Source organism: Lichenostomus cassidix, unplaced genomic scaffold, assembly GCF_008360975.1.
Source record: "Lichenostomus cassidix isolate B80296 unplaced genomic scaffold, HeHo_3.0 HiC_scaffold_36, whole genome shotgun sequence".
NCBI lineage: Eukaryota > Metazoa > Chordata > Aves > Passeriformes > Meliphagidae > Lichenostomus > Lichenostomus cassidix.
Window position 1 is genome coordinate 609,559 of NW_028147270.1, and position 20,556 is coordinate 630,114.

Consider the following 20,556-nt stretch of genomic DNA (forward strand, 5'->3'; position numbering starts at 1 on the left):
CACAGCAACTTTGCAGCATTCTCACAAATGAGCGGGACCACAAAAATAACTTCCATTTCTGCAATCCCTTTTATTTCAAGTGTACTTTCTGCTTTTCATCCATACTTCTTAGGTATGTGTTCTTCATGTTGGTTCTTTTCATTTTCACTTTATCAGGGAAGCTGGAGTCAGCTTGTGTGCCTTTAGCACATAAATTAATCAGCACATAAATTAATTTAGCACATAAATTAATCCACTGCTAAGATGCATTCTCTTACCTGTGCCCTTTCTTGTTTTGCAGGAGACACGCTGTTGCGTTATCTGGTTCTAGTAACAGCATGCATGTCAGCTTTTGTCTGGAAAAATCCTCTGATGTTCAGTTTGAAGACACAGAATCCTCTCGGACGTGGAATCACACTTTCAGCCACAGCCACCTAGTTTATGGCTAATCCTAACAGGCCCAGACAAACCCAAGCACACCCATCACTGCTCCAGACCCAATTACAGTTCAATTTTGATTATACTTTCTACATACTCCCACTTCCCTGCTACTCAGTCTTTCACAGCTGCAGCTCTCTGGCCCAAATGTCAGTTCTCGCAGACACAATCTAAGCAGAAAACTACTACAAGTGTTTGCTTTTGAAGTACAATTCTTATTACATCTGCCTGTAGAATTAAAATAAATACGTGCATTGATGGTCAACAAGGGGAAACTTTTCAGAGGATGAAGTATTTTTTAGTACGACAGATGTACCACCATTTTGACAGTATTGCATTCCTTTGGGTTTGGGAATCCTGCACACACAACACATCTGAAAATGGGTATTTTGGAATTTGAAATTTTGAAATTTGATCATTTTGGTATTTCTGAAATTGCTATCCTGTGATTGTCAAGCTCACATTTATAAAAGTGGTTATGTGGTATTTGGAAACCTGGTTTTCTGTTATCTTCACACAAGGCTGTTCAAGTACCTTGGAGCACACATCCAGTTCAGCTAACAGCAATGTACCCACAGGCCAGGAAACAAAACACAGGTATTCAAAAATCTTCCCAGCCTCGATGGTCTCTGGGTCCAGGGTAAAGTACTGCTCACAAAATTCTTCACCTTTTCCAAGTAAAATAAACTCAGGAAAGTTTATCCTTTCCTGATATCCTTATCCAAACCCAAACTTCACTGACTGGGGAATGTTCTGCACACCAAAAACACAACCCCAAGTACCAGGAGTCTGAGGATGTTCTGGATTGCATTTCACAACCTTGGTAAAACCCTGTGAGGTAAAGCTAAGTGGTCTGTCCATCTCTGAGAGGAGAAAAAACCTGAGAGCAAGGCCTGGCCTTGGACTGGCAGACTACAGATCTCCACTGCTGCCAGCACACTAGGGTGGAAAGCTTTCCTTCCTGGGGAAAAGGGACATCATTCACAGCCAGGCATGTAGGCCTGGAAATGGAATTGCATTTCCTAAAACTGCAATCATCACAGGATTTCTCCCACACAAAAGCTGCCAGGAGCTCAGGCTCTGCGTGGCCTTAGATTGTGTAAGAGGCCAAGGCTAATAAGGGTTTGAGGTGGGTTTGGGGGCTTTTGTAGGACCCCAAAACCACTTTACAACCCCCTAAATTCCTCAAGATTCCCAAAGGGCCTCCAAAATCCCTCACAAATCTCCAAGAGTCCCATATGCCAACTCCAAAACTACTATAGGACCCCTAGAATACTCAAACTCCTCCAAGAACTCCCCAAACTCTTCACCAGGATGCCCCAAACCCCTCCCCTTTCATAGACCCTCCAGCCCAAGCACCCCAAATCCTTCCCAGAGGATTTTTGGTACCCCTTTCCCCCCTGACAGCAGTCCCAATCCTTCAAAGCCCCCCCAAAAAACAAGGCTGAGGCAGTGCCAAAGCTCAGTGGCCACTTTATAAAAAGGGGAGGCCCAAGGCCCCCCCATATCAACATATGTACAGGGGGGAGGGGCATGTACAGGTATTTACACCCCCCAGGAATATTTACAGAGCCAGGGGGGAAGGGCAGCCCTGGGGAGGGGCAGGGCCCCCCTCCCATCCCCCCCTCCCCTGAGCGGGGTCCCAGCCCCCCCCCGACACACCCCGAGTTTCTACAAGAAACAGCCAAAAAAAAGGGAGAAAAAGAGCCTTTTTCGAGGAGGACAGGAGGGCGCCATGATGTCACGGAGATGTCATTTTGGGCACTGCCAGGTGGGGGGAGGGGCAGCGGTGCCGTTGCCATCGGGGGCTTTCAATGGCATTGACGCCCAGGCTACACATCAATGATGGCATGGCGTTAGCAGTGGTGGCCCCCAGTGTCACCAGCAATGGCCAAAGGTCACGCATGGTGGCCTCTCTGGCCACCCACGGCATCCTCACGTCAACGGTGCCAGCTGCACATGGACCGTGGTGGCCAAAGGTCCAGTCCAGGCATCCTGGTGTCAGTGATGTCAACCACGATGGCCAACAGTCAACTGTGATGTCAAAAGTCAACCATGGTGGTCAAACGTCAACTGTGGTGGCCACAACTCAGCACTGGTACTCAAATGTCTGTCGTAAAGGTCAAACACCAACCGCAGTGGCCACAAGTCAACTGTGGATGTCCAAAGCCAACCTCGGTGACCAAAACTCAACCACGGCACCCGAACGCCCCTCCCCAGCACCTCCCCGGCAGAGCGGCAGCTGCCCACCCCCAGCCCTAGTTGAGGGTGCCGCGGCAGCTCTCGGTGCGGCACAGGCAGGGGATCTTGGTGTCCTCGATGGGGAACTTGTAGTCGTAGGTGATCTCCTCGTTGACGCCGATCGCCTGCTTGGAGTAGATGACGATTTTCTTCTGCGCCTCGATGGTGATGACCTTGGCGTAGCAGTTGGGCTGGGGGGAGACACGAGGGGTTAGCAGGACCCCCTGCTGTCCCCCCCAGGGTTTTGGGGATCACCGCGGGCTCACCGTGCAGCAGTGGTTGATGAACCGAGCCAGGTTGCCGCACTTGGTGGCATCGATGATGGTGTCGTGATCGACGCGGAACAGGTAACTGCTGCCAATGCCCTCCTGGGCGTAGCGCTTCTCCCGCATGTCAGCCACCACCTGCAGGTCACCACGGGGTCACCACGGGGTCACCACGGCCAGAACGCAACCCTGGGGTCCCTCTGGCAGGGGTGGGGGGCCCTCGTGTAAACCATGGTGGGGAAAAAGTCAACTGTGACAGCCAAAGGTCTACCGTGATGGCCAAAAATCAGCTCTGGAGGCCAAACGTCAGCCATGGCAGCCGAAAGCCAAGTGTGGAAACCAAATGTCACCAACACAGGTGGCCAGACAGCAACCACACTGGACAAAACTCAACTCTAGTGGTCACCATGGGGCACCTGAGGCTGCTAGGAAGTGGCGATGGGCCACCCAAAGGCCACCAAGAAAGGTGGCTGGAGGCCATGGATTGCCTGATGGGTCCATGGTCCAAGGTGACCATGGAGGTCACTAGAGTGGGCTGGGAGGTGACCAAATCACGGACACCAGCAGGTGGGACGTGCCCAAAGGATTCTCAGGGACCCCCATGGTGGTTGTGGGGCTCCTGAGGGGGTCTGAGGACACCAACCTGGCGGATGTTCTGCCCCACGTACTCGATGACCATCTCGTCGGCCGCGATTGGCTCCATGGCAAACAGGCCCCACTCGTGGATCCGGCTGCGGCCAAACCGGAGCCGCTTCTTCCGGAACTGGGGGGACACGGGGACACTTCATTGGGGGTGGGGACAACACAGGGATAGACAGGGAATGTGTCATTGGGGGTTGGGACAACAGGGATATGACAAAGGGGACATGGACATGGCAAACACGAGTCTGCTGTGAACGACACAGAAATAGCACAAGAGACAAAAGGGGTGTGGAGGGCACCAAGGTGATATTGCGATGACAGAAGGGACACTGAGGGCCCCCCAGCATGTCCCACCTTGAGCTGGTTGAGTTTCAGCAGGTCACTGTCGGGCAGTGCAGCCGAGCCGATGGCGCTGAGCAGCCGCCGCTGCTCTGAGCGTCGCTCCGACAGCACCCGGTTGGGACCCTGCGGAGGGGAGGACACCGTGGTGGGGACAGGGCGGTGACAGCGGGGCAGGGTCCCCCCAGCCACCCCCGTGAGCTCACCTGGGTGTCAGGTGCGTCGGGGTCGGGGCGGGGGGCGGGACAGGGCCGAAGGTATCGCGCCTTCTCGCGGCGGCTGATGGGGTAATAGCCCTCGCTGCGGGCACTGCCCGTCCGGTGCTCACGGCACTCTGGCCACCGGCGCCGGCGCCGAGGGCTGCTCGTCCTCGTCAGTGAAGGACAACGGTCAAGGGAACAACGGCCAGCAAGGGACCTCTCCTTGATGTTGCCAGTGTCCATTTCCACCATCCCATGGAATCCGAGTGCCTTGCCCCCAATGCCCATTCCCATGTCCCCGTGTCCCTAATGCCCTTCCGTCCCCAATTTTGACACCCAACAACCGTGACCCCAATGCCCGTTCCCACGTCCCCTCAGGATATCGGTGTGGTGCACCCAGTGGGTGTCGTTCAGCCAGTGCGCGGCGCCGTCCTGCTGCAGCAGCCGCTCGTAGGTGAGCCGCAGGTAGCGCGCGTCCTCGGCGTCCAGCCCCGCGCTCCAGATGTCGTACAGGATGGTCATCTGCTCGAACTCGCTGCGCGGCGCAAACGCGGCCGGCGGGGACGGCGGGGAAACCCCACGGGGGCGCAGCCAGCGCCGGGCTCCGCCGTCGTCGTCGTCACTGCTGCTGTCGTCGTACTCGTCGTCGTCGTCGTCATCATCCTCGCTGTCGCTCGAGGAGGAGGGCGGGGGCGGCCGGTGCCGTTTGCGCCGCGGCGGTGGCGGCAGCGGGGCCGCGGAGGTACCCGCGTCCCTCTCGGTGACACCGGGCGGGGGCAGCTCGGCCACCACCTCCTCGGGGGCCTCCAGCACTTCGGCGGCCGAAGCCTCCAGGCACAGGGCGGGGCTGGTGGCGGGCGGGGCCAGCGGCGTTTTGGGGAGCCCCGCCCGTGCCGGCATGGCGTAGTTGTGCTCCAGCAGCACCGGGGGGTCCCGGGGGGCCGCGGGGGCCGGGGGGATGTCGTCGGTGGCATCCTCGGAGTCGTCGGCGTCGTCGCCGTCGCTGCCGCCCCGGGTGAGCGCGATGGCCGCCAGCACCGCCAGGTCCCCCCCGCTCTGGGAGCAGCTCTGGGGGGCGCTTTGGGGTCCGCGGGCCAGTTCCAGCAGCGACGTGGCCCCCAGGTGCTCCGCGGGGGCGCGGGGGGGGCGCCGGGGCAGGGGGCGGCGGGAGGGACCCCCGGGGACACCCCCAAAGTCGTCTCCCCCCCAACTCTTGACCAGTGAGGCGTGGTCGGCCGGCAGGTTGGACACTGGTCTGGGGGGGGGTGGGGGTGGTCTGGGGGGATCTCTGCGGCGGGGGGGCGGCACAGGGGGCTTGCTGGGGGGCGCAGGCAGGGCAGGGGGGGCCGGGGGAGGGCTCGGGGGGCTCGGGGGGCTCGGGGGGGGCGGCGGGGCCGGGGGGGGCTCCTCGGTCTTGCGGCGCTTTTTGGGGGGGGGCAGCAGCGGGATGGGTGACGAGGGGCGTGGCGGAGGGGGAGGGGCTGCAGGGAGAGACAGGGGGTCAGTGGGGAGACCCCCAGCATCGGGGGACACCCACTCAAAATTGAGGAATATTCCCCCAAAATGAGAGGAGTGAAGGGGCAACACTTACCAGGCTTGGGTGAGGGGGGCCTGGGGGGCTCCGGAGGCTCCTCAGCCTCATCCTCAGAGGAAGAAGAGGAAGAGGAGGAAGAGGAGGAGGAAGAGGATGAGGAAGATGAGGAAGAGGATGGGGGGGGAGATGAGGAGCTGCTGGAAGCGCTGCCCCCACCCCCCTCGTACAGGGAGAATTTGGAGGAGGCTTCGCTGGCAGCTTCGGCCTCATCCCCCTCTTCCTCCTCCTCCTCCTCTTCCTCCTCCTCCTCTTCTTCCTTCTCTGTGGGGATACAGGGTGACATCAGCGGTGCTGTCCATGCTGGGGACTCCCCCACCCCCATCCTGTGACCCTCACAGTCCTCCCACCTCCCCACCATGTCCCCAATGCCCCACAATGACCCCAATGCCCCACCATATCCCCAATGCCCCTCCATGTCCCCAATCCCCCCCGCAATGTTCCCAATCCCCCCACCATGTCCCCAATCCCCCCCACCATGTCCCCAGTGCCCCCTACGAAGTCCCCAATCCCCCCACCCTGTCCCCAGTCCCCCCCACAATGTCCCCAAGCCCTTCCTCACCCTGTCCCCGCCGGGGAGGTCCCCGTCTGTCCCCATCCCTGTGGGACTGGGGGGGGGGAGGCTCCCCCTTCCCCCTCCTCCTCCTCCTCCTCTGCGCCGCCGCTTCAGCCTCGTTGTCTTCCTCCTCCTCCTCCTCCTCCTTGAGGGGTGGGGGGCACAGGGCAGTCAGGAGGGGTCCTGGGGGGCTCCCCGAGGCGTGGGGGGGTCGGGGGGGTCCCACCTTTGCTGAGGACGATTCCTCGGACGCTTCCTCCCCTTCGCTGTCCAGCCGGAAAAGCTTCCGGCGCTTCCCGGGGCCTTCGGCGCGGGGAGGTTCCTTGTCTGGGGGCAATTTGGGGTTTTTAATGGGGTTTTGAGAGGTTTAAGGGGGTTTGGGGAGGAGGGGGGTGGGGACTCACCATCCTCATCCTCCTCGGGGGGCGTGGGGGGACGGGGTCGCTTCTCCTCGCCCCCCTCGCCCAGCTCTGAGGGTTCTTTCCGCTTCACCTGGGGGGAAATGGGAAACAGTGCAGGAAAAGGGCAAAAAAGGAGGAAAAATACGGAAACGAGAGAAGTAACAAAAATTAATTCTCCCTGAAACCCCTGAAAACCTCCAAAACCCTCTCACAAGGTGTGCTCAGCACCCCAAACCCCTCCAAAAAGGTGGATAGCTCAAAAATCCTCCCCACAATTAAGTACCTTGGAGGAAGAGCTCCTCAGGGCCACCCCAAAATAGGATTTCATTTGGAAATTAGGATCAAGACCCCCCAGGGTGCCCCAAACCCTCCCAGCTGGGTACCTTGAAGGAGGGCAGCCTGAGGGCTCCACGCAGCCCCGAGCCCCCGCCCCGGGCCCAGTCCACGAGGGAGAGGAGGGCGGGCGGAGGCTCCTTCGGCCTCGCGCGCTCCGCGGCTTCCTCCCGGCCCCGGCCGGACTGGAACGGCTGTGGGGCAGAAATGGGGTCAGCAGGGGGAGACCTGGGGGGTTGGGGTGGGAAATGGGGGATCTGGGGGATGAAATGGGGGGATTTGCGGGGGGATTGGAGGGGGGAGTTTGGAAGAGGGAAATGCGTGGATTTGGCACACGTTTGGAGTGCCTGTGAGAATTTGGGGACGTCGGGAGACTCGAAAGGGCTTTGGGGTTGGACGTGGGGTCTGTCCCACCTTGACCTGCTCCTCCTTCCTCTCCCACCAGGCATCGAAGGCCCGAAAAGCCACGTTTTCCACCATTTTCCTGTTCAGGTCTCGCTGCATCGTCGCCTTCATCTCCTGCACCAGCGCCGCCAGCACGCCCTCCACGGGACCCCCCGGGGACCCCAAGACGCCGGGCGGGGACGTCCCGGGGGGCTCGGGGGGGGGCGGCGGGGGCGGCGGCGGGGGGATGGGGTCGGTGCCCGGGGGTCTCTCCTCCACGAATTGGGGCGAAAAGGCCGGGAAATGGGGTGGGGGAGGGGTGAAGTGGGGCGGGTGGGCGAAGGGGGGCACCCCGAAGGCGGGCTTGGAGCCCCCCCCGGCGGCCGAGGCGCGCAGGCGGCTCAGCAGCTGGGTCTGCAGCTGGAAGGAGGCCGGGACCCCCCCCCAGCGGCTGCCCCCCACCCCCAGGCGCCCCAGCAGGTCGTACAGGGCCGGGGGGGATCCCCCGAAATCGGGGAGGGGGCGCGGGGGGGGCAGCGTGACGGCCATGAGGGGCTGCGGCGGCGGGGGGGGGAAGGACGGGGGAGGGGGGGGCTCGGGGAAGGGGGAGGGGGGCAGCGGAGGGGGGGCGTTGGGGGCGTCGGCGCCGCCGTCGTCTGAGGAGATCTCCATGTCCTCCCCCGAGGACACCTGGAAGGGGAAAATGGACACAAATCGGGGTTGGGCGCAGAGCCCCAAAGTCCCAAACACCCCCAAAGCATCCCAAACGTCCCCAAAACCACCCCAATCCTTGACATCAGTGCCCAAACACCCCCAAACCCACAACCCTGGTTATCTCAAATCGCCCCAAATCCTCCCCAGGACCACCCAAATCCCCCACAAATCTGCCTCAAACCCCCAAATCCCCCGCAAATCTGCCTCAAACCCCCAAATCCCCTCCCAGATGCCCAAACTGCCCCCAAACCGTTAGGTCAAGCATCCAAAAGCCCCCAAATGCCCCCAAATCCCCAACCCCAGCACCCCAATTCCCCCCAGACCCCCCCCGGCCCTCCCCTCGCTCACTCACCCTCTCCTGCCCGTTGGCCTGGGGGGACTGGGGGGCTCCTTCCTCCCCTGGCCCCCCCTCCTCCTGCTCCTGCTCCTCCTCCGGAGCCCCCCCGGCCCCCCCAGACCCCTCCTGGGGCTGCGCTTGGGGCTCCCCTTCCCCCCCCACGGGGGTCCCTCGGCCGCCATCGCCCGGGGGGGGGCTGGGGGGGGTCTGCGGCCGCGGGGGGGGCTTGGCCGGGGTCTCTGCGCCCCCCCCGTCCTCCTCCTCCTCCTCGGGGGGGGGCAGGAAGAAGTGGGCGCGCTGCTCCTTGAGCAGAGCCTCGATGCGCGAGTCCAAGCTGCTGTGCTGCGCGAAGGGGACGCTCTCGGGGGTCCCCTCGGGGGCTGGGGAACCCCCCCGCGGCGCTGGGGAGCCCCCCCGGGGGGGGGCGGGGCCGGGGGAGCCCCCCCGGGGCGGGGGAGGGGGCGGGAGGGGAGGGGGGCAGCGGAGGAAGGGGCGGGGTGAAAAACGGGAGGGGGAGGCGAGGAGGGATTGGGGGAGGGTCGTCGTCGCGGGGCGGGGGGCGGCGGCGGGGAGGGGGGCGGGGTGGGGGTGGAGGAGGAGGAGGAGGAGGAGGAGGAGGAAGGAGGGGGGAGAGGGGCGAAGCGGCCGGGGGTCGAAGGAGAAGGGCAGGAGGGAGGAGGCCCCTGAGGGGGAGGGGGAGGGGGCGGCGGGGGGAGGGGAGGGGGGAGGGGGCGGCGGGAGGGGAAACCCCCCCCGGACCCTCCCCCACCCTCGGGGGGGCGGCGGGGGGAGGGGAAGGGCTCCGAGGGGAAGGGGAGTCTGCAAGGGAAGAGCAGAGGCGGTCAGTGACCCCAAAAGTGCAGAGAAACCCCAAAAATGCAGAGAAACCCCAAAAATGCAGAGAAACCCCAAAAATGCAGAGAAACTCCAAAAGTGCAGAGAAACCCCAAAAATGCAGAGAAACCCCAAAAATGCAGAGAAACCCCAAAAGTGCAGAGTAACCCCCCAAAACCACGGAGACGTCCCCCCAGAATATCCAAACCCACCACCCCAAACTCGAGATCAACCCCAAAAACTCCACTTCTCCTCCCAAACTTTCCACCCCAAACTGGGGATCCTCCCCGCAAATCCAGGGTACCGAATGGTCAGGATTCCCCCCAAAAATTCTGTTCTGCCCCCCAAAATCCGGTGCTCCCCCCTCAAACCCGTTGCCCCCCTCAAACCCGTTGCCCCCCCAAACCCGGTTCCCCCCCAAATTCCAGCTCCCCCCAAACTCGGTTCCCCCCAAATTCTCCCCCCTGCTCACCTGCCCCCGTAGGGGGAGGGGGTCCCGTCGGCGAAGGGGCCAAAGGGGGGGCCCGGGGGGGGAGGAGGGGCGAAGGGGCCGAAGCCCCCTGCCCCTCCCCCATCCTGGGGGGTGCCGTTCCCGGGGGGGGGCAGGGCGGGGGGAGGGGCGAAGGCGCCATCAGCCGAGGGGCGACGCCGGAGGGGCTCAGCCGGGGGGGGCGGCTGGGGGGACACGGGGGGTCAGGGGGTCCGGGGCTCCCCAAAACCCCCCTGGAGCCCCAAACCTCCCGTGATCCTCCCGAAACCCCATGGGACCCCCAGAACCTCCCCAGCCCCACCCGAAGGCCCCAAGACCCCAAAAACCCCCTCAGGACCCTCCAAACCTCCCCCAGAACCTCCCAAAATGCCCCCAAACCCCCCGGACCCTCCAAGCACCCCAAACCTCCCCAAACCTTCCAAATCCCCCAAACCCCCCAAACCTCCCCCAAACCTCCCAAATCCCCAAACCCCCAAACCTCCCAAACCCAAATCCCCAAACCCCCCCAAACCCCTCCCAAACCCCTCCCAAACCCCCCAAACCCCCCAGCCCCCTACCGTGTCCCCCCGGTCCCCCGAGGCTTTGCCTCCCCCCGTGGGCACCGTCTGGGGGGTGTAGGATCCGTTCACGATCAGATCGTAAAGCTTCATCCTCTGCTGCCCTACAAACACCCCAAACCACCAGCTTGACCCCAAAACTGGGCTCTGGGGAGATTCTGCCCCAAAAACGGGGGTTTTGGGGAATTCCATCCCGAAAATTGGGGTTTCAGGGGGTTCAGAGTCAAAGGCAATTCCAAATTCAGCAGCAAATCCTAAATTTAGCTCAATGCCCCAAATCCTGCCGTGGCCTTAGGCCCCAAATCACCCCAAAGTCACTTCAGAGCAACCCTAAAAGCCCCCTAAACCCCCTTTAACTCCCTCCAAATCCCCTATAAATCATCCTAAACCAAACAAAACTCACTCTAAAACGCTTAAATCATACCAAATTACCCCCAAATCTCCTACAATCCCCCCACACCTGGTTTAAACTCCATAGATCCCCTAAAAACCCCCCAAAGCCCCCGAAAATCCCCCAGAGATCCCCTATAAACCCACCAAATCCACCACAAATCCCCTATAAATGCCCCGCAAAGTTCTGTAAAGCTCACATAACCTCACCCCTGACGTCCAGCTGGGTGTGGATGGTGACAAATGCCCACGACAGTGGCGTTGTGCAGGTGCCCCAAATGCCCTATAGACCCCCATAACCTATCCCACATCTATAAAATCCCAAATAAATCCCCCCAGTTCACTCACTCCTGATGTCCAGCTGGGCGTGGATGGCAGTGATGTTGTGCAGGTACCCCAAATGCCCTATAAAACCCCATAACCCATCCCACATCCCCTATAAAACCCCATATAAATCCCCCCAGCTGTCCCATCTCACTCACCCCTGACGTCCAGCTGGGCGTGGATGGTGACAAATGGCCATGACATTGGCACTGTGCAGGTACCCCAAATGCCCTATAGACCCCATAACCCACCCCACAACCACTATAAAATCCCCTATAAATCCCCTCAGCTCGCTCACCCCTGACGTCCAGCTGGGCGTGGATGGCAGTGATGTTGTGCAGGTGCCCCAAATGCCCTATAGACCCCATAACCCACCCCACAACCCCTATAAAATCCCCTATAAATCCCCTCAGCTCGCTCACCCCTGACGTCCAGCTGGGCGTGGATGGCCGTGCCCATGACGGTGGCGTTGTGCAGGTGCCTCACGGTGTCCCTGGCGCCGCGCGACGTCCCGAAGGTGACGCGGGCCAGCCCCAGGTGCTTGCGGGTTTTGGGGTGCAGCAGCACCTCCACCTCCTCCACCTCGCCGAACTTGCGGCACATTTCCCGCAGGAATCCCTCACGGATGTTGTCGTTGAGCCGCGCGAACGTCACCTCCTTCAGGGGGATCTGCCCCACGTAGAACTCGTCCAGCTGCGCCCAAAAAACCCAAAACGAGTCAGGGATATCCCAGTGAAATCCCAAATCCAGCCCTGGATCCCAAAGCCATTCTCGAGCTCCAAATTCTCTCCTAAACCTCCTTTGAGTGGATTTGGCAAACACAGAACTCATCCAGCTGCACCCAGAAAACCCAAACTGGTCAGGGATATCCCAGTGAAATCCTAAATCCAGCCCTGGATCCCAAAGCCATTATCAAATTCCAAATTCTCTCCTAAACCTCCTTCAGGGGGATCTGCCCCACGTAGAACTCGTCCAGCTGCGCCCAAAAAACCCCACACTGGTCAGGGATATCCCACTGAAATCCCAAATCCAGCCCTGGATCCCAGAGCCATTATCAAATTCCAAATTCTCTCCTAAATCTCCTTTAACTGGGTTTGGTCAACACAGAACTCATCCAGCTGTGATGCCAAAAAAGTCCCACACTGATCATTCATATCTCACCAAAGTCAAATTCAAAACCCACCCTTGAAATTCCAAATTCACCCCTAATATCCAAAACCTGTCCCTGAAAATATTCCAGAATTCCAAATCCTGCCCTCAACCTCCTTCAGGAGAATCTGCGCCCCATAGATTTCCTCCAGCTGAGCCAAAAAAACCCCAAAAGCAGCCACTGAAACCCCAAACATATAACTGTAATTCTAAACCTGATCCTAAATTCATCCCTGAATCGCCAAAGCTACTCCTGAATCTGTTTCTGAATTCCCAAATCCATCCCTGAACATCCAAACTCCACCCGAATTCCCAAATCTGCCCCCAAAATCCACCTGTAAACCCCCAAACCCTAACCCAAAAACCCCCAAATCCCAAACCCAAACCCCAAACCCCCAAATCCCAAACCCTAACGCAAAACCCCCAAATCCCAAACCCTAACCCAAAACCCCCAAATCCCAAACCCAAACCCAAACCCCAAATCCCAAACCCTAACGCAAACCCCCAAATCCCAAACCCTAACCAAAGCCCCCAAATCCCAAACCCAAACCCCCAAATCAACCCAAAACCCCCAAATCCCAAACCCAAAACCCAAACCCAAACCCCAAATCCCAAATCCCAAACCCTAACCCAAACCCCAAATCCCAAACCCTAACCCAAAACCCCCCAAATCCCAAACCCACAACCCCCAAATCAAACCCTAACCCAAAACCCCCAAATCCCAAACCCTAACCCAAAACCCCCCAAACCCTAACCCAAAACCCACCAAATCCCAAACCCACAACCCCCCAAATCCCAAACCCTAACCCAAAACCCCCCAAATCCCAAACCCCAAAGCCCCTCACCTTGAACTTGGGGACAGGCAGGGACAGGTCCCGGTGCTTGGCCCAGATCCTGCGGGGCCGAGGGTCCTGCACGGGGCCGGCCGGGGGGAACCCCGAGTCCTGCGCCCCAGAAACACAGTCAGACACCCCAAAACCCAACAAACCTCCCCAGGATCCACAGTGGGATGAGAAACCCCAAAATAACCAGGAAAATAACTTAAATCCCCCCCAAAACGCAGAGGGAGATGGGAAAGGCACCAGAAAACCCCAAAAGACCCCAAAATTCCTCAACACGAATCCCAAACTGACACCAAACTGCTCAAACTGTCCCTGGGGGTGTTTTTGGGGTGATTTGGGGTTTTTAAGAGTTCTGGGGGGTGACTTTTGGGGTGATTCTGAGCACATTTTGTGATGTTTTTGAGGTGTTTCTGGGATCATTTTTAGGGTGTTTTTGTGCGTTTCCTTTGAGGTTTTTTTGATGCTCCTCGGGGTGTTTTTAGGGCATTTTGAGGTTTTTTGATGTTCCTCGGGGTATTTTTGGGGAATTTTGAGGTTTTTTTGATGTTTCTTGGGGTGTTTTTGGGGCGGTTTGGGGTTTTTTAAGGGTTCTCAGGGGTGTTTTTGGGGCATTTTGAGGTTTTTTGATGTTTCTTGGGGTGTTTTTGGGGCATTTTGAGGTTTTTTGATGTTTCTTGGGGTGTTTTTGGGGCGATTTGGGGTTTTTTAAGGGTTCTCGGGGGTGTTTTTGGGGCGGTTTGGGGTTTTTTAAGGGTTCTCGGGGTGTTTTTGGGGTGGTTTCGGGCAGGGCACACCCCAGTGACCCCCACGGGCTCCCGGCGGCTCTGGGGTCACTCTGTGGTCACTCACGGGGACGCTGAAGTGGACACCATCGTAGCGGTAGAGCTTCTGTCCCCCCCGGCGCAGGGCAGGGTCCAGCACCAGCTTGTAGCTGCGCCAGGGGACGCTGGGGGTCCTGGGGGTGTCACCCCCCGGCTCGGGCTCCATCCCCCCGACTCATTGACCCTGCGGGGACACACGTGGGGTCAGCCCAGGAGCCCTGAGTCACCTTGGGGTCACTCCAGGACCCTCCAGAGTCACCTCGGGGTCACCCCAGGACCCCCTCGAGTCACACCAGGGTCACCCTAGGACCCCCCAGAGTCACCTCAGGACCCCCTGAGCCACCCCAAGAGCCCCCGAGTCACACCAGGAGCCCCCTGAGTCACCCCAAAACCCCCCCAAGTCACCCCAGAACCCTCCCGAGTCACCCCAGGAGCCTCTGAGCCACCTTGGGGTCACTCCAGAACCCCCAGAGTTACCCCAAAACCGCCCTGGGTCACCCCAGAGCCCCCTCGAGTCACCTCGGGGTCACCCCAGAACCCCCCCAAGTCACCCCAGGGTCACCCTAAGACCCCCCAGAGTCACCTCAGGACCCCCTGAGCCACCCCAAGAGCCCCCGAGTCACACCAGGAGCCCCCTGAGTCACACCAGAACCCCCCAGACTCACCCCAAAACCCCCCCAAGTCACCCCAGAACCCCCCGAGTCACCACAGGGTCAGCCCAGAACTCTCCAGTCACCCCAAAACCCCCCCGAGTCACCTTGGGGTCACCCCAGGACCCCCCGAGTCACACCAGGAGCCCCCAGAGCCACCCCAGAACTCCACGAGTCCCCCCAGGACCCCCAGAGTCAGCCCCAAACCCTCCACAAATCCCTCCTCAAACCCCTCCCCGAATTCCCCCCAAAAACCCTTCAAATCTCACCCCAAATTCCTCCTCAAATCCCCCAAATCCCTCCCCAAAGATCTCCCCAAATGCTCTCCCAGATCCGCTCCCAAAGACCCCCGAATTCCCCCTCAAATCCCCCCCAAATCGCACCCCAAATGCCCCTCCAACCCCCCAGTTCCTCCCCAAAAAAGCCTCCAGACATTTCCCCGAAATCCCGCGAGCCCCGCGCTCCCCCAGTTCCCACAAAACACCCCCAAAGCCCTCAGATCCCCTCAGATCCCCGAATTCCCTCCCCAATTCCCCTCAGCTCCCCTCATATCCCCTCAGCTCCCCTCAGCTCCCCTCAGCTCCCCCAATTCTCTCCCCAATTCCCCTCAGTTCCCAAACCCCAAATCCCCAAATCTCCCTCCGGAGCCCCAAACTCCCGTCCGCGCCTCCCGCTCACCGCTCGCTCCCTCCGCGGGCCGGGAGAGCCCCGGGGGGTGTTTTTGGGGCGATTCGGGAGGTTTTCGGGTCGTTTTTGGCGTTTTGCGGTTCCGGAGCTGCCGGCGGCCGGGCTGCGGGGGGGGCGGGGCCAACGCCGGAAGTCGCGGCCGCGCAGCTCTCGCGATACCTTAACGGCCGCGCCGCACTTTCCACACGCGTTGCTCGCCTTCTGCTCCCCTCGGAAAAACGTCAGAAACAGCCCAAAACGGCCGAAAAAAACACGAAATAAATAAATGTGAGTTAAGTTTTTTACGCGAAGGGCGGGAAGGGAAGAGCGGCGCGCAAGCCCTGGCGAATCTGCCGACATCGTCCGCCCCCGCACTTTCGCCAAATCTCCTTTTCTCGCCCTTTGCCTCATTTTCACTCATTTCTAACCCATTTCTTCGCTTTAATCTTCACATTTCAAATTTGGTTTTCGGGGCGATTCGGGTTTTTTTTTCGGGGTTTCATTTTTTAATGCAGGCGGCCCGTGACGAATCTGCTGCCGCCGGCCGCGGCACGGGGGAGGCGTGGCTTCGCTCTGCGCGCGCCGCTAACGCCTCTTGGCCACGCCCACCCGGCTCTAGCCACGCCCACCAGGCTCTAGCCACGCCCACCCGGCTCTAGCGCTCGCTGCGCTTCCACTGAACGATGAAATCCTCTTCTCCTCCCTTCCCTGGCAATTTTGGGTCTAAAAAGGCCAAATTCGGGACTCGCGGTCAATTTTCTCGGAAATTGGGGAGCTGCGCCTTTAAGAGGCGGCCGCGGGCCGTGACGTCACTCCTGCGCGCGTCTCGCGGCGCGGTGACGTCACTTCCGGCATCCCGGCGCGCGCCCCGCGGCAGCTCCGGTAGCGATCGCGGTTCGTTTGCATATGCAAATGAGCTGCTAACGAGCGCGGGGCGCTGATTGGGGCGCTAATTGAGCTCCGGGGCGCAGGGGCAGCTCGGGGGGCAAAGGGAGAGCCGCGGATCTAATTTGGGTTAATTAAGGATGCTAATTAGCGTTGGGGTGGCTAATTATGGCTTTAATTGGGGCTGTTAATGAGGGGGAGCTCGGGGGGGACACTGCCGGTAATTGAGGCTTCAGTCAGGACCGCGGGGCGCTAATTAGGGTCGTTAATTTGGGGGGGTTAATTAGGGCAAATGGGGGTTAATTAGTGGGGGAATTGGGGGTTAATTAGCGATTAATTAGGGGTTAATTAGGGATTAATTAGGTCCCCTAGTGAGCGGGAATACAGGGACGTGATATCGGCGTTAATCGAGGATTTAGTGAAGGTCCAGAGAAGGGTAATTAACGCACTAATTAGGGCAATCAGCAGTCCGTTAATGAGGCTGTGGGGTTAAGTCAAACCGTTAATTAGCAGATAATTAAGAATTATTAATAAGGTAAATGTTTATAGGTTGTTTATAGAGATAATGGTGATTAACTGAGAGGTTAATTAGAGTCTAATGAGGCTGATTGAGGTTAATGACCTGGAGAGTGTCAGTGACCGTTAATTAGATTAATTAACACTCAGGTCGCTAATTAAGGTACCGAAAAGGGTTAATTAGGGTAAATAAAACAGTTCTAATGAGGAGTTCGGAGTTGGTTAGGGTTAATTGGGGATTAATTCGGGTTGATGTTAATTAATCAGCGCTGGGCTCGTTAATTAGCGCGCTAATGAGTGTGTTAATTGCAGCCATGGCCAAGCGGAAGGTGACCTTCGAGGAGCCCCCGGGGGAGGGGGAGGGGCCGGCGGGACCGCCCCGGAAACGGGTGAGGGGGAGGGGCGGGGAGGGTCAGCGGGTCAGTGAGGGTCACTCTGATGGTCACTCTGATGGTCACTCTGATGGTCACTCTGATGGTCATTGGGGCTATTTGGGGTCACTGGGGTCACTCGGGGTCATTGGGGCTATTTGTGGTCACTCGGGGTCACTGGGCTATTTGGGGCCATTGGGCTATTTGGGGTCACTCGGGGTCACTCTGATGGTCACTGGGGTCACTGGGGCTATTTGGGGTCATTGGGGCTATTTGGGGTCACTCTGATGGTCACTGGGGTCACTTGGGGTCATTGGGGCTATTTGGGGTCACTTGGGGTCACTCTGATGGTCACTGGGGCTATTTGGGGTCACTGATGGTCACTCTGATGGTCACTGGGGTCATTGGGCTGTTTGGGGTCACTGAGGTCACTCGGGGCTATTTGGGATCATTGGGCTATTGGGGTCACTGTGGTCACTCTGATGGTCACTCTGATGGTCACTGGGGTCACTGGGGGCTATTGGGGTCACTCTGATGGTCATTATTTGGGTTATTTTGGGGTTTTCAGTCCCAGGCCATGGCAGCTCCAGTTTGGGGTGAATTCATGGAGATTTGGGGTTAGTTTGGGTCACTATTTGGGATGATTTTGGGCTGATTTTTGGGGTGATTTTGGGATAATTTTGGGATTATTTTGGGGTGATTTTGGGCTGATTTGGGGTGATTTTGGGGGTGATTTTGGGGGTGATTTCGGGCTGATTTTTGGGCTGATTTTGGGCTGATTTTTGGGCTGATTTCGGGTGGTTTTGGGATGATTTTGGGGCTGATTTTTGGGCTGATTTTTGGGCTGATTTCGGCTGACTTTTGGGCTGATTTTTGGGATAATTTTGGGATGATTTTTGGGCTGATTTTGGGATGATTTTTGGGCTGATTTCGGCTGATTTTTGGGCTGATTTTTGGGCTGATTTTGGGTGGTTTTGGGCTGATTTGAGCTGATTTTGGGCTGATTTGGGGTGGTTTTGGGGCCAGGCTGTGGCCGTGGGAGGTCCCGGCAGTCGCTTCCCAGCTCAGCCTTCCCTAGACAGTGACGAGGAGGAGGAGGAGGAGGAGGAAGAGGAGAGAGCTGAGGGACCTCCGGTGGAGGGTGAGGATTGCCCGCGGGTTTGGGGGTTTCTGGAGATAATTTGGGGGTTCTGGAGATGGTTTTGGGGTGTTTGGAGATGGTTTTGGGGGGTTTGGAGATGGTTTTGGGGGGTTTGGGGCATCTCGGTGGGTTTGGGGGCATTTGGGGTGGATTTTGGGGTGGATTTTGGGGGAATTTGGGGTGGATTTTGGGGTGGATTTTGGGGTGTTTGGTGTGATCTCGAGGGCGGTTGGGTGTCTGTGTGAGGATTTGGGGTATTTAGGGTGGATTTGGAGGCGATTTTGGGTGGATTTGGGGTGTTTTGGGGAATCTCTGGGTTTTTGGGTGGATTTTGGGTGGATTTGGTGATTTCGGTTGGATTTTGGGCTGTTTTGGGACACCTCTGTGGTTTTTTGGGTGGATTTTGGGTGGATTTGGTGATTTTGGGTGGATTTTGGGTGGATTTTGGGTGGATTTTGGGCTGTTTTGGGACACCTCGGTGTCTCTGGGGGTCTCTGGGGGTCTCTGACCTCTCCCCCCCCTCCCCTCCCCCCAGGACAGGAACCGGGCCCGGCGCCCGGGGTGGGGGAGGGGCCGGTGCCCTTCACCCCCTTCAACCTGGAGGAGGAGCTGGGGGAGGGGCGCTTCGACCCCCACGGGCACTTCCTGCCCCTCCCCCAGCGGGAGCCCCCCGACCCCTGGCTGGAGACCATCGAGGGGGTGAGGGGGGGAGGGGCGGGGGAGGGGCCTGGGTGGGGGAGGGGCTTGGAGGGTGGGAGGGGCACAGTGAATTTGGGGTGTGGGGGCGGGGTTTGGGAGGGGGGAGGGGCTCGGAGCTGTTGGGGGCGGGGTTTGGGGTTGGGGAGGGGCTCAGGGCAGGTGGGGGAGGGGCTACCAAGCTCACCCTCCCCCCCTTTCTCCCCCGCAGATGCCCATCAAGCCCCGCCCCCCTCCCCCCCAGGACCCTCCCCCCTCGCCCCCCTCCCCCCCGCCCCTCCCCCACCTGCTGGGGGAGGTCCTGCAGCTGCTGCGGCCTGGCGAGACCGTGGGGGGGGCGCTGAGGCGCTGGGGGGGGGAGGGGCGGCAGCGGGGGGGGCGGGGCGGCGGCGGGAGGGGGAGGGGCAGGGCCCGCGCCCCTCCCCCGCCCGAGCTGGAGGCGCTGGTGGCCCTGGCGGACGCGCTGGTGGCCCGGGGGGTGCTGGGGGTGTTCGGGGAGAGCCGAGAGCGGCTGGAGCGGCGGCTGAGGGAGCTGGGGGGGGGGGGGGGCCCCGGGGGGGGGGGGCGGCAGGAGGAGGAGGAGGAGGAGGAGGAGAGAGAGGGGGAGGGGCAGAGACCCCCGGCGCTGGACATGTTCGCCCCCGGCGAGGAGGGGGAGGGGCAGCAAGGTGAGTGGGGGAGGGGCAGGTGGGTTGGGGGGGAGAATTTGGGGTAACCTGGGAGGGGTTTTGGGGAGTTCCGGGGGGGGTTTGGGGGCTCCTGGGGGGAATTTAGGGTCCCAGGGGGCGTTTGGGGTCCCAGGGGGGTTTTGGGGTCTCAAGGGGAATTTTGGGAATTCCCAAAAACGAGGGATGGAGGGTTTTGAGGAGTTCCAGTGAGTTTTTGGGGGGTCAGGCTGGGGTTTGCGGTGGGTTTGGGGGTCCCAGGGTGTTTATTTTTGGGGTCCCAGGATGTTTTTGGGGTCACAGGGTAATTATTTTTGGGGTCACAGGGTATTTTGGGGTCCCAGGGTGATTTTGGGGTCCCAGGTAGTTTTGGGGTCTCGGGGGGTATTTTGGGGGTCCCAGGGTTGTTTTTGGGGCAGTTTCGGTGACCACGCCCCTCTCTCCCCTCCCCCAGCGCCGCCGGAGCTTCCGGAGGTTCTGTGGGAATACCACTGGGGGGGGGAGGGGGACGGGGACTCGCCCCTGTATGGACCCTTCAGCAGCGCGCAGATGCAGGTGGGGGAGGGGCTGGGGGAGGGAGGGGCTGGGGAGGGGGAGGGGCTGGGGAGGGGAGGGGCCGGGGAGGGGGAGGGGCTGAGGGGGAGGGGGGTCAGAGGGGGAGGGGGAGGTCAGATTTGGGGCACAAAACCCGAATTGGGGAGGGGGGAGAGACCCCAGAAGTGGGGAGAGACCCCAAAATTTGGCTAAAAGTGGGGGAGGGGCAAACCCAGAGGGTGGGGACACCCCGGGGGGGGGAGGGGCTCCCCAAACCCCATTTCTCTCAGTTCTGGGGGGGGATTTGGGGGCGTGGCCAGCTCAGGACACACCCCCTGACCCGTCCCGCCCCTCCCCCCAGGAATGGGCATCCCAGGGGTACTTCTCGGATGGGGGAGGGGCGCGCTGCCGCCGCGTCAACCCCCCCGGACCTTTCTACGACTGCGGCCGAGTGGACTTCCAGCTGTACACCTGAGGAACCCCAAAAAGCCCCAAAATATCCCCAAAAACCGCCAGAGCCCCGGGCGCAGCTGCGGTGGGAGGAGCCACGGGCGCCCCGCCCTGTTTTGGGGCAATAAAAGGGATTTTCGGCCCAATTCCTGTC

General features: G+C 59.9%; 3 protein-coding genes across 5 annotated transcripts; 1 reads left to right on the top strand and 2 right to left on the bottom strand.

Moving 5' to 3' along the window:
- Positions 1 to 1,873: 1,873 nt before the first annotated feature.
- On the bottom strand, positions 1,874 to 8,568 carry SETD1A (SET domain containing 1A, histone lysine methyltransferase). 3 transcript variants are annotated; one of them, XM_085044585.1, is made up of 13 exons: positions 8,437 to 8,568; positions 7,401 to 8,060; positions 7,037 to 7,180; positions 6,657 to 6,744; positions 6,479 to 6,579; positions 6,259 to 6,388; positions 5,697 to 5,960; positions 4,489 to 5,586; positions 4,112 to 4,281; positions 3,921 to 4,031; positions 3,568 to 3,687; positions 2,925 to 3,062; positions 1,874 to 2,849 (listed from the first exon to the last, which is right to left on the bottom strand). In XM_085044585.1, the coding sequence occupies exons 2-13, from the start codon at positions 8,040 to 8,042 to the stop codon at positions 2,676 to 2,678; spliced, it is 3,180 nt and encodes a 1,059-aa protein (XP_084900711.1). In that variant the 5' UTR covers positions 8,043 to 8,060; positions 8,437 to 8,568; the 3' UTR covers positions 1,874 to 2,675. The 3 variants fall into 3 exon arrangements, with proteins under 3 accessions (XP_084900711.1, XP_084900710.1, XP_084900709.1); XM_085044584.1 differs by having other exon boundaries at positions 6,259 to 6,391; XM_085044583.1 differs by having other exon boundaries at positions 6,259 to 6,394.
- On the bottom strand, positions 8,433 to 15,199 carry LOC146423727 (histone-lysine N-methyltransferase SETD1A-like). The gene is made up of 9 exons (XM_085044431.1): positions 15,157 to 15,199; positions 13,857 to 14,012; positions 13,011 to 13,109; positions 11,439 to 11,709; positions 10,303 to 10,406; positions 9,728 to 9,930; positions 8,928 to 9,240; positions 8,543 to 8,763; positions 8,433 to 8,454 (listed from the first exon to the last, which is right to left on the bottom strand). The coding sequence occupies exons 2-9, from the start codon at positions 13,992 to 13,994 to the stop codon at positions 8,433 to 8,435; spliced, it is 1,371 nt and encodes a 456-aa protein (XP_084900557.1). The 5' UTR covers positions 13,995 to 14,012; positions 15,157 to 15,199.
- Positions 15,200 to 16,017: 818 nt separating this feature from the next.
- On the top strand, positions 16,018 to 20,548 carry CD2BP2 (CD2 cytoplasmic tail binding protein 2). Its single transcript, XM_085044586.1, has 7 exons — positions 16,018 to 16,026; positions 16,858 to 16,934; positions 17,943 to 18,057; positions 18,593 to 18,756; positions 18,965 to 19,421; positions 19,873 to 19,973; positions 20,314 to 20,548. Exons 2-7 carry the CDS (start codon positions 16,860 to 16,862, stop codon positions 20,425 to 20,427), a joined length of 1,026 nt encoding a protein of 341 aa, XP_084900712.1. The 5' UTR covers positions 16,018 to 16,026; positions 16,858 to 16,859; the 3' UTR covers positions 20,428 to 20,548.
- Positions 20,549 to 20,556: the final 8 nt, after the last annotated feature.